The sequence below is a fragment of the Lethenteron reissneri genome, chromosome 10 (assembly GCF_015708825.2).
Source record: "Lethenteron reissneri isolate LAM-NWPU_2019-01 chromosome 10, ASM1570882v1, whole genome shotgun sequence".
NCBI lineage: Eukaryota > Metazoa > Chordata > Hyperoartia > Petromyzontiformes > Petromyzontidae > Lethenteron > Lethenteron reissneri.
Window position 1 is genome coordinate 6,493,052 of NC_083788.1, and position 17,220 is coordinate 6,510,271.

General features: G+C 47.5%; 1 protein-coding gene across 5 annotated transcripts in view; it reads right to left on the reverse strand.

The window, feature by feature from the left end:
* The window catches only part of LOC133340849 (extracellular signal-regulated kinase 2-like), a 50,138-nt gene that overhangs the window by 32,736 nt on the left and 182 nt on the right, over nucleotides 1–17,220 (reverse strand). For 2 of the 5 annotated variants that reach the window (XM_061549281.1, XM_061549280.1), the window contains exons 1-2: nucleotides 13,556–14,078; nucleotides 11,208–11,313 (exon numbers count right to left, since the gene is read on the reverse strand). In XM_061549281.1, the coding sequence (XP_061405265.1) occupies nucleotides 11,208–11,313; nucleotides 13,556–13,614 (165 nt within the window). In that variant the 5' untranslated portion in view covers nucleotides 13,615–14,078. Of the gene's footprint in view, nucleotides 1–11,207; nucleotides 11,314–12,429; nucleotides 12,551–13,555; nucleotides 14,079–17,220 lie in introns of those variants that run through there. The other 3 variants (XM_061549285.1, XM_061549284.1, XM_061549283.1) reach the window with 2 other exon arrangements.

A 17,220-nucleotide genomic window follows, 5' to 3' on the forward strand; every position in this document is an offset into this window, starting at 1 on the left:
CACACAGACATCACACACACACACACACACCGTTATACACACTACCTCCATACATTTATATTTATACAGGCGACACAAAACACACGACTCTTTCCATAACCCTTCCACACAATCCCATAGGCCTACACGCACACAGACATCACACACACACCGTTATACACACCTCCATGCATTTATATTTATATAGGCGACACAAAACACACGACTCTTTCCATAACCCTTCCACACAATCCCATAGGCCTACACGCACACAGACATCACACACACACACCGTTATACACACTACCTCCATGCATTTATATTTATACAGGCGACACAAAACACACGACTCTTTCCATAACCCTTCCACACAATCCCATAGGCCGACACTCATAGACGTGAAGGCAAAGACAAAGATTCCACGCATAGCCTTAACAGGCGTTTGTGGCAAGTGTTGTTAGTGAGTACCTTTGAAGGCAACACAGCACACGAGGGAGTGGATGGCCATCCCACGCCCGGCCGCCTTTGTCTCCCCACTGGCAATGTTTACACACCACACCAGGTACGAATTTGTGACTGAGGCAACCTTGGGGAGGCTCAGCACCGGGTGGTTCAGATAATCGTCAATGGTGTGCTAACCACTGCGCCACCGCTCCCCATATTTTTACACAAAAACAAAGATCCCCTTATAGCCTTAACAGACTTTTGGTGCACACACACACACACACCACAATACAAACACACGCTACGTACACACACACACACACCACTCTTACCCTAACCCTTCAGCACCAACCGATACGCACACGGTAATCATCTCCATGTGTACATGACAATCAGCTAATCTGCATTGTGTGTGTACAATTACCCAGGCCATTTCAATGAATGAGAAGTAATTTGGGAATCTATGGTGGCCGTTTACGCAAATGACGTCTAACTACGGCGGGGGGGGGGGGGAGACCTTTACAGCTGATTATTCGGCTTTTCGACCGTTCAAGTGTCTCAATATGAATTTGTTTAGCCAAGTTGGGAAAAGTCATCAAGTCACCGGGGCTAGGATTGCGAGGGTGACCTTTACGCATCGAAATGACAGAAGCCAAACGAACAAAATAAAGTCACGAGGCAAGGAAGCAAACGTAAATCTGGACGACAACAACAACAACAACCGCGGCACGAGAGGCAATGAAAATACGGTATTGCAGGAACACAAATCGATGGCAAATACATTCCGTGTGACGCAAATCGGCTCGGGTAGATGAACCCTATCGATTTTAGATTTGAAGCTTTCGTGACTGCAATGATTCATATTGTTAGTTTTTTTTCGGTAAAGTCACGTAGGTAAAAAAATAAAAGTAAAATAAGAATAAAATAAAAATCACGACGTTTCGGAGGCAACACAAGCATCCGTCTTCAGGTGGAACCGTCACAGCACGATAGCTGTATCAAGTGAGAGTTTTACTTTTATTAATTTAACTTTTCTACCTACGTGACTTTACCGAAAAAACTAAGAATATGAACCCTATCGACTTATCACGACACAATTACAAATGGAGTCAACAAGCAGGTAACTATTGATCTTAGCATGCAATGAGAATAACTTATACTGGAGGAATCCGATGAGCTATGAAGCTCTTTTTAAATCCTTTATATTAAGTTCACTTGCTTGCTTGCGCGCTTACGACCGTGCAAATCTTTCGGTCGTTTTTTAACCCACTTCCCGTGATCCAATCGAGTTGACATTTTGCACACAGACTCGTTGTGCGTGACAATTTCTTTTAGTGAAAATTTTTTCCCCAAAATTTTACACTTTTTAGGAATTTTTTTTTTCATATTTTATTTAAAATACCAATGTGATAAAAATGAAACTCTTACTCAAGAAAAACAGAAATTAATAATAAAATAAAACTGATGCCACGCATATAAAGGATTTATAGTGAAAAACTTTGTTTTTACGGGTTAATTTTTTCACATGTCCAGTCGGGGCGTGTAAGATCGTTACAACAACAAACAAAACAAAGACACGATCATCGTGCGATCAGACAACGGCATGCGACTCACGTGCAAATTCCACCTTAAATTGACGCTGAGAATCTACGGTTTTGCACCGAATCGTGCCATTAAGATGGGAGAGTAAAGACACCAATGATTTCGATTTAAAGCTTTCGTGACTGCAGGGATTCATCTTCTTGGTTCTTTCGGTAAAGTCACGTAGAATGGAAATAATAAAAGAATACAAATAAAACATAATAAAAACGTCGTGAGAATAATTTTATTATGTTTTATTTTTATTATTTTATTATTTCCATTCTACGTGACTTTACCGAAAGAACCAAGAAGATGAACACCAATGATGTATTTGAAGCGAAGAAATCGGCGGTGTTTTGTGCACTCGTCCACAGGGAGCGAATGAGCACCACGTGATGTTTTGGGGGGCACGTGTTCGTTGGCAGGCAAAGGTGCAGCCCTGCAACTGCCTCCACTCGAGCCAGCTCTCGAGGGTATTTGGTCTACTCTTTCACGTTCACTAGGCATATCCAAAGAGGTGGGTGGACCCTTGGGAAAGTGGTGGGGGGGGGGGGTGCAGGGGGAGGGAGTCGTTCAATTTTAATGGGATTCCCCGTAGTGGGTATCGTTGTACATGCACACAAAGACAAAGAACCCCCGTATAGCCTTACCATACTTTTGGGGAAAGTGCTGTTAGCGAGCGTGGCCAGCACCACGCCTCGCTGTTTTTGTCTCCCAAGTGGCAATGTTTACACATTGCACCAGGTACTAAGTCGACTTACACACACACACTATACATAAACACGCGACATTGTGTACGTACACACAGAACAGCATTACCATAACCTCCCCATACAATATAATACATTACTGTATTGTGCTTGCACATGCATCAAAATAAACAAATACCATCAACCGCATCATCAGTATCATCACCAGGCCAATGCGCATACCTCCTTCATACATCAAAAAAACAGACACAATGTATGTATGTTCAACTTGTGATAATTGGTTTTTTGTGAGACTAGGCTCTAAGAAAAGCTGTCACATGGTACACCATGTGAGACTAGGCTCTAAGAAAAGCTGTCTCGGGTGTGGACCAATCAACTTCAAGGACAGTGCATACATTATCAGAGTTGTGTTTTTTGTTTGCATTATGACTGCAGGTATTGTGGTCTATGCAAACATGACTCCTCGCAAAAAAGGTGTCAGTTTTGTTGCCAGATAAAAGGGTAAAAAACCAATTATCATATTTTGCTACTGGCAAATGAGGTTCCAATGGTATGTTCAACTTATTTCGCACAATTCTTAGCCAACCTTGCCACAGCGTGAGACTGTGGCCATGCAAGGCAAACCATGGGCCAATACAGGAAACCCACACAGCCACATTGAGGTATGCAGAGGCCCACACAGATACAAAGAGACTCACAGAGACTCATAGAGACCCATAGAGGCCCTTAGGGATATATTGAAGACAAGCCACAGTTGAGCAATTGTGGCCACGAAACGCAAACTATGATCTGCGCCCAATGAACAGAGGGACAGCGACATGAACACTGTCTATGCTGAAGCCCTCTCATCGTGGCTAGCAGCAGCAGACCTCAACTCTGGCGTGGAGATCTTGAATCACATTTCTGCCACGCACAAGAATAGAAAAATCACTTTACCAGTGGCAAAATATAGTAATAGGTTTTTACCCTTTCAACTGGTACAAAAACTGACACTGAAAATCATTATCATTATCAGAGTTGTTTCTTTTGACTGCTTGTGTTGTGGTTATTGCAAACATGATGCCTTGTATAAAGGTGTCAGTTTTTGTACCAGTTGAAAGGGTAAAAACCTATTACTATTAAAACTACTACTCAAGTAAAAATATTGTTTACCAGGTAAGACCCACTGAACTTATAGCTCTTTTTCAGAAGCGACCTGGTCACAAATGATAGCTCAACGAAGTGGCTTGTCGTATGGACATTTATAGCAGCCAAATACTCCGAACTCGTGATGTTGATTCTAAATGTGGAGTACAAAACCAGAGGACCCGGAGAAAAATCCACGCAACCACCGAGAGAGCAAATTCCAAATATACAGCAGCAGACATCAGGGTCAGGATCGAACCCATGACATCATGTATACCAGGCGAGGGAGATAACATCTCACCACCGTGGTGCCCACACATACTTACACGCATATCACGATCTATCGATGGATAGATTGACGTTATTTTGTAGAACTTTGAGTTCTCCTTTTGAAGGGCGACCCGAGTCATAGATTTGCAACGATCTACACCAACATGTAAATAATCTGCAATAGGAGCTTTTCGTATGGAGCCAAATGCAAAACAACACCATTAGGAAATTGCACACAATACACTCAAACGTCTGTCCATATGCACGTAAACATACATACACAGAGACAAAGATACCCCGTGCAGCCTTCACGAATTGTCGGGGCAAGTGCTGATAACGAGTAGCTCCGATGAAGGAGACACGGCACACGAGGGGGTGGTGTGGTCAACACCGTCCGGGCGGCCTTTGTCTCTCCACTACTGACTCATTTAAGGGTTGTGCTGACCTAGTGGAGTCCCAGGCCGGGAATCGAACCTAGAACTCCGGGTTAGAAACGTAGTGCGCTAACCACTGACCCACCGCTACACCCATCCACACACACCACTACCCACCCACCACCGTACCTCCAATACAAATGATTTGGTGACACTGCATTGGCAGTGGTGGACAAGTTGATATTGTAATAGGCGACGTTTCGGGCTATGGCCCTTTGTCATAATATATAGGACGGCCAGAGAGAGATAGAGTAGATAAGAGTTGGATACTGCTGTATACACTGCGGGACTGCACTAAACACCAAAGAAATGCCACAATACACATCACCAACACATTCCTGCTGCGGAGGGAGCTGGTAGGAACGTTGGGTTGCTCGGTCAATGGCCTGCAGGGTCAACGGCGGCGTGGTGTATTCCGCAAATATGCCCGACTGTGAGGGCGGGCACAAGCCGGCGTGAGTAGGTTAAACGTTGAGTTTTATAAGGGCACCACGGGGTGACCAGCCCCTCCCCACCCAGCCCCACCCCTCCCACCCCCCACCCAGCCCCACCGTTCCCACCCAGCGTCTCCCCACCCAGCCACACCCCACCCAGCCCCTCCCCACCCAGCCCCACCCCTCCCACCCCCCCACCCAGCCCCACCGTTCCCACCCAGCGCCTCCCCACCCTCCCCTCCCCACCCTCACCTCCCCACCCAGCCCCTCCCCACCCAGCCCCTCCCCACCCAGCCCCACCCCTCCCACCCCCCACCCAGCCCCTCCCCACCCAGCCCCTCCCCATCCTCCACTCCTCACCCAGCCCCTCCCTGCACGACGGACGGACACAATAATCCCCTGTGGGCTGGTGTAACCAGGAGGTTTCTACCAGTATAACACGTGCCAATAACGCACGTGTACCATGCGTCTGAATGTACGTACAAGATAAAGGCGCAGCCCTGCAATAGCTCGCTCTCACGCCACTGCTGGCGGAAGGGCTTCCACTAGAGGGAGCTCTAGAGGAGGTTTAACTCTTCCATACGTCCTCGAAAGAGTTGTAAGTTACCCACATTTTAGACCTATTGACGTCTGAGTGCAGGTGGCTGTGTGGGGTGGGAATTTAGAGAGAGAGAGCGAAATAAACTTGCCCTTCTTCTTGGTTCTTTTGGTAAAGTCACGTAGAAGGAAAATAATAAAATTACAAAAATAAAACATAATAAAATAATTCTCACGACGTTTCGGCCACAACCATTACATCACATCACAGCAGCAGCAGCCTTACCGCGTGTGCATACATGTGCGTGCTTATATATATTAATGCGCGCGTATATTGTACAATATTTACGGTACGTGTCTGTGTGTGTGTGTCAGTCAGCTGTGTGCAGTTTCACGTCTCCCGAGTGTAACAGAGGGTCTCTGGCTCCATTAGGCTCAGAGCGAAACTTCCGTGTCGCCGACTCTAAAATGTTTACTCCGTTGCCAGGTAAACAGAAGCGCTGTTCACGTATCCCACCATCATCATCACCACCACCACCGCAAACCCCCCACACCCCAACCCGCACCAGCCACGGATACGGGCATCGTTTGCAATGCCCTCTCTCTCTCTGTGTCTCCTGTAGACTTGACATAGGGAACACGAGGAGGGCAAAAGCTGCTACAGCTGCCGCTGCTGCTGTTGCTGCTGGGTCAATGAAACCCGTCTCTCTGCCTCTCTCTCGATCTCTGTGTGTGCCCTCTTTGTCTCTCTCTCTCTATCTGAATGTCAAAAACCGGTCCACGGTTTGGTGGTTTTGAACGCAGTTGCCAATCGGTGGTAATTGTGCGCGCTCAAAAAGTGTCGCGTGGAATAATAACACTGGTCAACACACTTTTTCTGGCATAAGGTATTCCAACGGTGTTAATGTAATTTTGGGGTGCTGATTCCAAATCTGGCATCAGTTTTTGTCTATCACATCAGGTTTTTGAGATATCAAATATTGCATTTTCAATAAAAACTGCAGAAGAAAAATATTAAATCAATTTGGATATCTACGTAAAATGATATTATAAACACACTATCCTAAAAATACAGCACCATATTTTAACACTAAAGCAGTCACTGACTCGCAACAACTTGCAATCATAAGTGACAGAGTTAATTTCAGGTAAAATCAATGAAAATGGGGTAAGCCGATAGCATAAAAATGAGATGTGATAGAGCAAATCTGAGATCAGATTTGGAATCAGCACCCTGAAATTAGTCTAAAACAGCTGCAAAAGTCCAGGCCAGAATTTTTTTTTGTTGATCAGTGTAATCATGTGATGTGTGAAAAAAGGTCTGGTGGTTTCTCAAATATTTTTTGGGGTTTTTCGGTGAAGTCACATAGATGGGTTCAGGAGGAGGACGACCGCTTGTGTTGTGATCGAAACATCGTAGTTTTTTTCTTTCTTTGAACCTATCTACGTGAATTTATCGACAGCTTAGACGGTGTCAGCTAACCCCAGCCCATGTTCTCCGATGCAAGTGTTTCGCATTCTAATTATGATCTTCGTAAAGCTTTGACGATCGTATCATCATAATCGGCCACGATCAATCCAAGCCGCCGCTAAATCTCGCGGTCTCGTGGATGATGTCATCGTTCCATCTCAATATCTGTGTGAAGAATAGTAATTTAAAAAGACATTAACATTAATGTGCTATGAAGAATTGTATTTTTTTCCCCCCCACGAAACGTCGCCAATTTTTGTTCCCTTTTAAGGCCACGCACAAGCGGTGTTATTGACGGGCTGTGTTGTGGTTTTCTGTTGTTGTTGTCGTTGTTGTTTATTAATTGTGGACCGCTGTTAGCGCAGCGACCTCGCAAAATAATGATTTTTCTTACAAAAAATTGAACGGTTACACCAAGTCCTCGCGACCCTAACACCACCACCACCACCACACTCCCAATTTACTACTCCCCATTCAAATTAACTCCTTCCACGCTGCCCGATTGTTAAATACGTCCCATGCGACGGACTAAGCAATTGATGCCATGTTCGTCGCGTTCAACACGTGTACATGTACACACACACGCGAAGCACGCGTACAAACACACACATGGAACACGTGCAAACACAAATACAAAGCTAAATATCCCCCGTATAGCCCAAACATTATTTTGGGCCAAGTAAACACGTCGAATGCTTTGCGCGCGGCGTGTTTAACAATCATCCGGCGCGTGCGGCGTGCAACGAGTTTCATTTAAATGGGAAGGGGTACATTGGTCTACGCTGACAGACGCAGCGTGGTGGCCGTGGGGGGTTTGCGATGAATGAAGTCTGGAAGACCCCGAGTACTTACTGACTGAGCTTGCATGGTGGGGTGGAGAGGGGGGGGATAAAACAAATGTGGACACTACAAACTGAGAAACGGACTCGGAGACACACTTTTTGCCAAAGAATACCGCGTCAACCCATACGGATTAGTCCTTATTCTTGTCCGGAGAAATTGAGTTTTTAGGTCCATATGGCATCCAGCCGTTTTAATACGAGCAACTCTTTTTGTGTGTGTATTTGTGTTTGTGTTTCTCCCTTGCGATGGGACTTTGGAGGATGAAGGTTGAGATGTATCAGGGAGCACGGGGTGACCACTACGGTCTGAATTGGTCTGTAATAAGGTAGGGGCACTGATAAGGGGTTGACAGGTATGCCAAAGCCATTCACAGCGACCACCAGGATATGTTTTTCCCCACAACTCGTCGTATATGGCAGCGACATTATATGGCCACGTGCTAATAAAGAAGGTACATTGCCCAAAACGTCACAAATTATACATTTGTTCTCCTTATAAGGGCACACGCGCGCACACACATGGGTTTTAACGGAAAGTGTTGAGCTGATTTTATTGTTATTGTTTTTATCGCAGTAATCAAATATATATCCATCCACTGACCAATTCTTGCTGGCATCAGCACGTCCTTTGGTTTTGGTCGTTCGTGCTTTCGCGAGCCTGACTCTGCTCTGCTGATGAGGCCAAATGATCAAAACCGGTCCAAAGTCTTAGTGTTGAATACAAATAATGCTGCAGGGTTGCCAAATGTTATCGGGGTGAGGATAGGGTCCTGTAGGTTTCTTCATGCACTTTCAGATACAGCAATTAGATCAGCTCAAGTGATCTCGCTCAGCAGTGGATAGATCAAGGTTGACGATGGTTAGGTGTTTTTATAAAGTATCACGGTCATAATTGTTCATATCTTCATCGTTATTACGTCATCACCACGATGAAAATTTTTGGCATGACCATTGTAAACATAATCATGATGATGTATCATTATTAACACCAGCAAAAGCATCGGCATCATACGGATCACCATTATCAACAGCAAAAGCATCATCATCAAGAGCAGCATCAGTTAGCAGCAGTATCATCATCTGCAACAGCAGGGGTAGAGGTCACCCACATTACAATCAGCATCATCATCATCAAGGCAACTTAATCATTATCATCATTACCATCTGTAATTTTAAATGTATCAGCGGCGTTGTGTAAAGTAAAGCCCACACAGACCTACTCTTTGGTTCTTTCGGTAAAGTCACGTATAAAAAGAAAATAATACATTAAATACGAGCATACGACGTTTCGATTGCAACACAAGCAATCATCATCAGGTATAAATGAAATAGAAACACAAATCTAGTATTACATTATGTATTACATCACATTTCTAAGTATACTAGATTTGTGTTTCTATTTCATTTATACCTGATGATGATTGCTTGTGTTGCAAATCTAGTATACTTAGAAATGCAATGTAATAAATACATTAATACATTACATTTCTAAGTATACTAAATTTCTGTTTCTATTTCATTTATACCTGATGATGATTGCTTGTGTTGCAATCGAAACGTCGTATGCTAGTATTTAATTTATTATTTTCTTTTTATACGTGACTTTAATAATGCAGTCACGAAAGCTCCAAATGAAGATCCCACACACAGACTGCCACAAATCACGCCGCACACACAGTGACATCTCATCGCAGTGGCTCCCCGTGTTGTTTGCATCTGTCACAAGATCGCCCGTGCAAAATTAATATCATCACAGTGGGCTGTCAGCCGGTACTGTGAAAAAATACTGAATGAGTTACCCACACGCTCACTCTCCACATCACACTGACCACACTCGTGCACGATCACGTACATACCAGCAACCACACTTACCACACCACACGACATCACACTCACCATAAAAACCTTAGCACCGCACACACGCACCGCAAATCACGCTGTATCGCCTCTCCATACACACCAATCACAGACACCACAGCAATCACCCCACGTACAGATACTACAACATACTCCCACATCGCACCCACTCCACAAAGACAATCACTCATCACAATACAAATCAACAATTACATACACATCACACTCACCGGTGGCGCACCGCACCGCACCAGGTACTCAATTTAAGGCTGAGTCGATCTAGGGGTTGCCCAGCACCTGTTCAGATAATCGTCATCGGTGTTGGTGGCCGTCCGTGAGCGCGATTGGAACTCGGGAAAACCAGCTTCGCAGCGCAGCGCGCTAATCACTGCGCCACCGCTCCCCACACACACACACGCCACTCACACACACACGTCACTCACTCACACACACTCACGCCACTCACTCACTCACACACGCCACTCACTCACTCACTCACACACGCCACTCACTCACACACTCACTCACACACTCACTCACACACACACACTCACACACGCCACTCACACACACACACTCGCCACTCACTCACTCACACACTCACACCCACACGCCACTCACTCACTCACACACACTCACACACGCCACTCACACACACACACTCGCCACTCACACACTCACTCACACACACACGCCACTCACTCACTCACACTCACTCACACACACACCACTCACTCACACACACACACTCACACCCACCCACTCACACACACTCACACACACACTCACTCACTCACACACACTCACACACACACACCACTCACTCACACACACACACACCACACACTCACTCACTCACCCATTCACACACTCACTCACTCACACACACACACGCCACTCACACACACACGCCACTCACACACACACTCACACCCACCCACTCACACACACTCACACACACTCACACACACACGCCACTCACACACACACGCCACTCACTCACTCACACACACTCACATACACTCACACACACTCACACACACACTCACTCACACACACACGCCACTCACACACACACTCACACACACTCACACACACACCCACTCACACACACACACGCCACTCACTCACTCACACTCACTCACACACACACACGCCACTCACACACACACGCCACTCACACACACACTCACACTCACCCACTCACACACTCACACACACACTCACACACGCCACTCACACACACTCACACTCACCCACTCACACACTCACACACACACTCACACACGCCACTCACACACACACACTCACCCACCCACCCACTCACACACACTCACACACACACACCACTCACTCACACACACGCCACTCACTCACACACACTCACTCACACACACACACGCCACCCACTCACACACTCACACACACACTCACACACGCCACTCACTCACACTCACTCACACACTCACACACACTCACACACACCCACCCACTCACACACCCACTCACACACACTCACTCACCCCTTTGCCGAGTCTCTTGCGGATCGCGTATCTCTGCAGGACTCCCTGGTCGAGGTCCCCGCTCATCCCGCCAGCGGTTGGGACGCGGCACCAACAGCCGGGGCAGCTGAAGCAGGGAGCACGGACATTCACATCCAGCACGGCTCCTACAGGCTGCACAAACACAGCTACTACCACAGCTCCTACAGGCTGCAGAACCACAGCTACTACAGGCTGCACAAACACAGCTACTACCACAGCTCCTACAGGCTGCAGAACCACAGCTACTACAGGCTGCACAAACACAGCTACTACCACAGCTCCTACAGGCTGCAGAACCACAGCTACTACAGGCTGCACAAACACAGCTACTACCACAGCTCCTACAGGCTGCACAAACACAGCTCCTACAGGCTGCACAACCACAGCTACTACAGGTGGTAGAACCACAGCTACTACAGGTGGTAGAACCACAGCTACTACAGGTGGTAGAACCACAGCTCCTACAGGCTGCACAACCACAGCTCCTACCACAGCTCCTACAGGCTGCACAAACACAGCTCCTACAGGCTGTAGAACCACAGCTACTACAGGCAGTAGAACCACAGCTCCTACCACAGCTCCTACAGGCTGCACAACCACAGCTACTACAGGCAGTAGAACCACAGCTACTACCACAGCTACTACAGGCAGTAGAACCACAGCTACTACAGGCTGCAGAATCACAGCTCCTACAGGCTGCAGAACCACAGCTACTACAGGTGGCAGAACCACAGCTACTACAGGTGGTAGAACCACAGCTACTACAGGCTGCAGAATCACAGCTCCTACAGGCTGCAGAACCACAGCTACTACAGGTGGCAGAACCACAGCTACTACAGGTGGTAGAACCACAGCTACTACAGGTAGTAGAACCACAGCTACTACAGGTGGTAGAACCACAGCTACTACAGGTGATAGAACCACAGCTACTACAGGCGGTAGAACCACAGCTACTACAGGTGGTAGAACCACAGCTACTACAGGTGGTAGAACCACAGCTACTACAGGTAGTAGAACCACAGCTACTACAGGCGGTAGAACCACAGCTACTACAGGCGGTAGAACCACAGCTACTACAGGTGGTAGAACCACAGCTACTACAGGTGGTAGAACCACAGCTTCTAATATTCACAGAATCCACATGTGCTACAGGCAGCAAGCACACGTGTTGTTGGCAACAGCAACATCCCGGCATTCTCACCTTACTATGAGTGGTGTATAGTTGTGTCTGTGTGTGTGTCTGCGTGGTTGGAGGAGGCTTTGTGTGTGAATGTGTGGTATGGATATGAGACTACCTGTGTGTGTATGGGGATGTCTGTGTGTGTGTGTGTGGTGATGGGAATGTGTGTCTGTGTGTGTATGGTGATGGGTACGTGATCGTGTTTGTCTGCGTGATGTGTCTAATTGCGTGTCTGTGTGTATGGCTATGTGACTGCTTGTGTATTATGTATGGGGATGAGACTGTGCGTGTGTGTGTGTGTTAGGTGCTCGCTAACAGCACTTGTCCTAAGAATCTTTACCTTTGTACGGATATGAGCCTAAACCTGTACGTTTATGAACGTGTGTGTGTAAATGATTGTCTTGTTGTGTTGTTGTTGTTGTTGCTGTTGTTTAACTTGCATGAATATGACACAACATGTGAATGAACGTGTGTGTGTACATGATTGTCTTGTTGTGTGTTGTTGTTGTTTAACTTGCATGAGTATGACACAACATGTGAGTGAACATGTGTGTGTGTAAATGTTTGTCTTGTTGTGTGTTGTTGTTGCTGTTGTTGTTGTGTTGTTGTTGTTGCTGTTGTTGTTGTGTGCTTGCACGAGTATGACACAACATGTGAGTGAACGTGTGTGTGTGTACATGTTTGTCTTGTTGTGTGTTGTTGTTGTTGTTGCTGCTGTTGTTGTTGTTGTGTGCTTGCATGAGTATGACACCATGTGAGTGAACATGTGTGTGTGTACATGTTTGTCTTGTTGTGTGTTGTTGTTGTTGTGTTGTTGTTACTGTGTGCTTGCATGAGTATGACACAACATGTGAGTGAACGTGTGTGTGTGTAAATGTTTGTCTTGTTGTGTGTTGTTGTTGTTGTTGCTGCTGTTGTTGTTGTGTGCTTGCATGAGTATGACACAACATGTGAGTGAACGTGTGTGTGTGTACATGTTTGCAGGACTGTCTTGTTGTGTGTTGTTGTTGTGCTGTTGTTTAACTTGCATGAGTATGACACAACACGTGAGTGAGTGTGTGAGTGTGTCTCTGTGTGTATCACGGGACTGCCGTGACTCGATGTATGCGCACTATCACAACCGTGCAAGTGCATCGTTGCTACTCACGTCTGTGTACTCCCGCACGTGCACGCGCTTGCACGGATATCACAGGCGCGCGCGTGCATCGAGGGCGCGCGTGCACGTGGACGCGCGTGCACGTGGATGCGCGTGCGTCGCGAGTGGAGCGCGCACGTGGATGCGCGTGCACGTGGACGCGCGTGCACGTGGATGCGCGTGCGTCGCGAGTGGAGCGTGCACGACGTGTCGGTGCATGCGCGCACACACGTGCTATTCCTCAACGTGCACGCATCAGCGTGCGTATCTCGGGGTGTGCGTGTGTGCGTGTGTGTTATGGTGTGTGTGTGTGCTATGGTGTGTGTGTGTTATGGTGCGCGTGTGTGTGTGTGTGCTGTGTGTCTAACACGTGCACGCGATACGCGTGTGTGCTATGGTGTGTGTGCTATGGTGTGTGCTATGGTGCGTGCGTGCGTGTTATGGTGCGTGTGTGTGTGTGCTATGTGTCTAACACGTGCACGCGATGCACGTGTGCGTGTGTGCTATGGTGTGTGTGTGTGTGTGCTATGGTGTGTGTGTGCTATGGTGCGTGTGTGTGCGTGCGTGTTATGGTGCGTGTGTGTGTGTGCTATGTGTCTAACACGTGCACGCGATGCACGTGTGCGTGTGTGCTATGGTGTGTGTGTGTGCTATGGTGTGTGTGTGCTATGGTGCGTGTGTGTGCGTGCGTGTTATGGTGCGTGTGTGTGTGTGCTATGTGTCTAACACGTGCACGCGATGCACGTGTGCGTGTGTGCTATGGTGTGTGTGTGTGTGCTATGGTGTGTGTGTGCTATGGTGCGTGTGTGTGCGTGCGTGTTATGGTGCGTGTGTGTGTGTGCTATGTGTCTAACACGTGATACACGTGTGCGTGTGTGCTGCTCTGGTGCGTGCGTGCGTACGCATGGCGCAGTGTGTGTGTGTAGAGGCGAGCGTGCGCCTGCCTGTGTGGTGGTGGTGGTGGTGCAACTCAAGCGGCATATGAGTGCGTGCGACTGGCTCCGATGACAACACGATACATGTGCGTGTGTGTGTGTGCACGTACGGCGTTCAGTATGTGTGTGTGTGCGTGTTTTCTACGAGTCTTCGTGAGTATGTGTGTTCTTCTCTTGTGTACGTGTGTGTGTGTTGAAGTGTGTGTGTCTGTGTGTGTGTGTGTTTGTCTACGGCAGTCTCTTTTGACAAAAGCAGCCTCAACTCAGCCCGGTCACACACACACACACGGTGGGATGGGGATGGGGGTGGTGGTGGTGGAGGAGGAGGAAGAGACGGTGGTGGTGGGTGGGTGGGTGAGCGAGGGGTGTGTGGAGGTTGGGGTGGGTGTTGGTGTGACAGAGTGTGTGTGTGTGTGTGTCTTTGTGTGTGTGTGTGTGCTTCTGTTATGTCTATGGTGCGATGTGTGTCTATATTGTGCGCGTGTCTGTGTGTCTCTGTGTCAATATCTCTGTGTGTGCGCGCGTGTCTGTGTTTACCTTTGTTGTTTGTGTGTGTGTGTGCTTCTGTTATGTCTATGGTGCGATGTGTGTCTATATTGTGCGCGTGTCTGTGTGTCTCTGTGTCAATATCTCTGTGTGTGCGTGCGTGTCTGTGTTTACCTTTGTTGTTTGTGTGTGTGTGTGCTTCTGTTATGTCTATGGTGCGATGTGTGTCTATATTGTGCGCGTGTCTGTGTGTCTCTGTGTCAATATCTCTGTGTGTGCGCGTGCGTGTCTGTGTTTACCTTTGTTGTTTGTGTGTGTGTGTGCTTCTGTTATGTCTATGGTGCGATGTGTGTCTATATTGTGCGCGTGTCTGTGTGTCTCTGTGTCAATATCTCTGTGTGTGCGCGCGTGTCTGTGTTTACCTTTGTTGTTTGTGTGTGTGTGTGCTTCTGTTATGTCTCTGGTGCGATGTGTGTCTATATTGTGCGCGTGTCTGTGTGTCTCTGTGTCAATATCTCTGTGTGTGCGCGCGTGTCTGTGTTTACCTTTGTTGTTTGTGTGTGTGTGTGCTTCTGTTATGTCTATGGTGCGATGTGTGTCTATATTGTGCGCGTGTCTGTGTGTCTCTGTGTCAATATCTCTGTGTGTGCGCGCGTGTCTGTGTTTACCTTTGTTGTTTGTGTGTGTGTGTGCTTCTGTTATGTCTATGGTGCGATGTGTGTCTATATTGTGCGCGTGTCTGTGTGTCTCTGTGTCAATATCTCTGTGTGCGCGTGCGTGTCTGTGTTTACCTTTGTAAGACCTTTATTCTCAATAAGAGTCCTCTGACCTGAATGAACAATAAAGAACCATCCCCCTGAGCTGCCCACGTGTTCTGTCGCATGCGAACATCCCAGCCCCTTCATAGGTAGGTGCTCGCTGACCGGCACTTGCCCCCAAGGCTGTACGGGGGATCTTTGCCTTTTGTTGCGAGGCCCTGCGAGGAGCGGTGGCGCAGCGGTTAGCGCCGGTGACGAATTTACTGAACCGGTCCTGGGTCTCCTCCCCCTGGGGCGACTCGGCCCAAAATGATTTTCCTGGGGCGGTGGGGGAGACAAAGGCGGTCGGGCGTGGTGCCTTCATAGGTTGTTCGCTGACAGCACTTGCCCCTACAGTCTGTTAGAGGCTATACGGGTGTGAGGGGGATCTTTGTCTGTGTGTGGCTGTATCCATGAACATGTGTCTCAAGTAACGTCGTATGTTCTTACACACACGTGTGTATGCATCTATACCCATGTGAATGATTACGTCTTTGTAGGCACGGTGTCTGTGTCTGTGTGCACGCGTGATTGTGTACCTGTGTGTGTGTGTTTGTGTGTGAAGAGTGTGAGTGATTGATGTTGAGTGTTTTGCTTGTGTGTGTGGTGTGTATGTGTGTGTGGTGTGTGTGTGGTGTATATGTGTGTGGTGTGTGTGTGTGGTGTGTGTGTATGTGTGTGTATGTGTGTGTGTGGTGTGTGTGTGTGTGGTGTGTGTGTGTGGTGTGTGTGTATGTGTGGTGTGTGTGTGTGGTGTGTATGTGTGTGTGTATTGTGAATGCGTGTGTGTGTATGTGTGTGTATGTGTACATGTATTGTGAATGCGTGTGTATGTGTATGTATGTGTGTGTGGTGTGTATTGTGTATGTGTGTGTATTGTGAATGCGTGTGTGGTGTGTGTGGTGTGTGTGGGGTGTATGTGTGGTGTATATGTGCGTGTGTGTGTATGTGTGTGTATCTGTGTGTATGTGTGTACGTGTATTGTGAATGCATGTGTATGTATGTGTGTGTGGTGTGTATTGTGTGTGTGTGTATTGTGAATGCGTGTGTATGTGTGTGTGTGGTGTGTATTGTGAATGCGTGTGTACGTCTATTGTGAATGCGTGTGTGTGTGTAAGCGTGTGTGTGTATGTGTGTGTATTGTGAATGCGTGTGTATGCGTGTGTATGTGTGTGTGTGTATTAGCGTGTGTAGGGGCGTATGAATGTGCGTGTGTGTGAGTGTGTGTATGTGTGTGGTGTGTATGCGTGTGTGTGTATGTGTGTGTATTGTGAATGCGTGTGTATGCGTGTGTATGTGTGTGTGTGTATAAGCGTGTGTAGGGGCGTATGAATGTGCGTGTGTGTGAGTGTGTATCCGTGTGTTGCGCTGTGAGTCGTGGTTGTCACGGCGTAGCTTGGCAACAGGTCGCACACACACACACAAACACACACACACACACCCCCCATACCACTTCTCG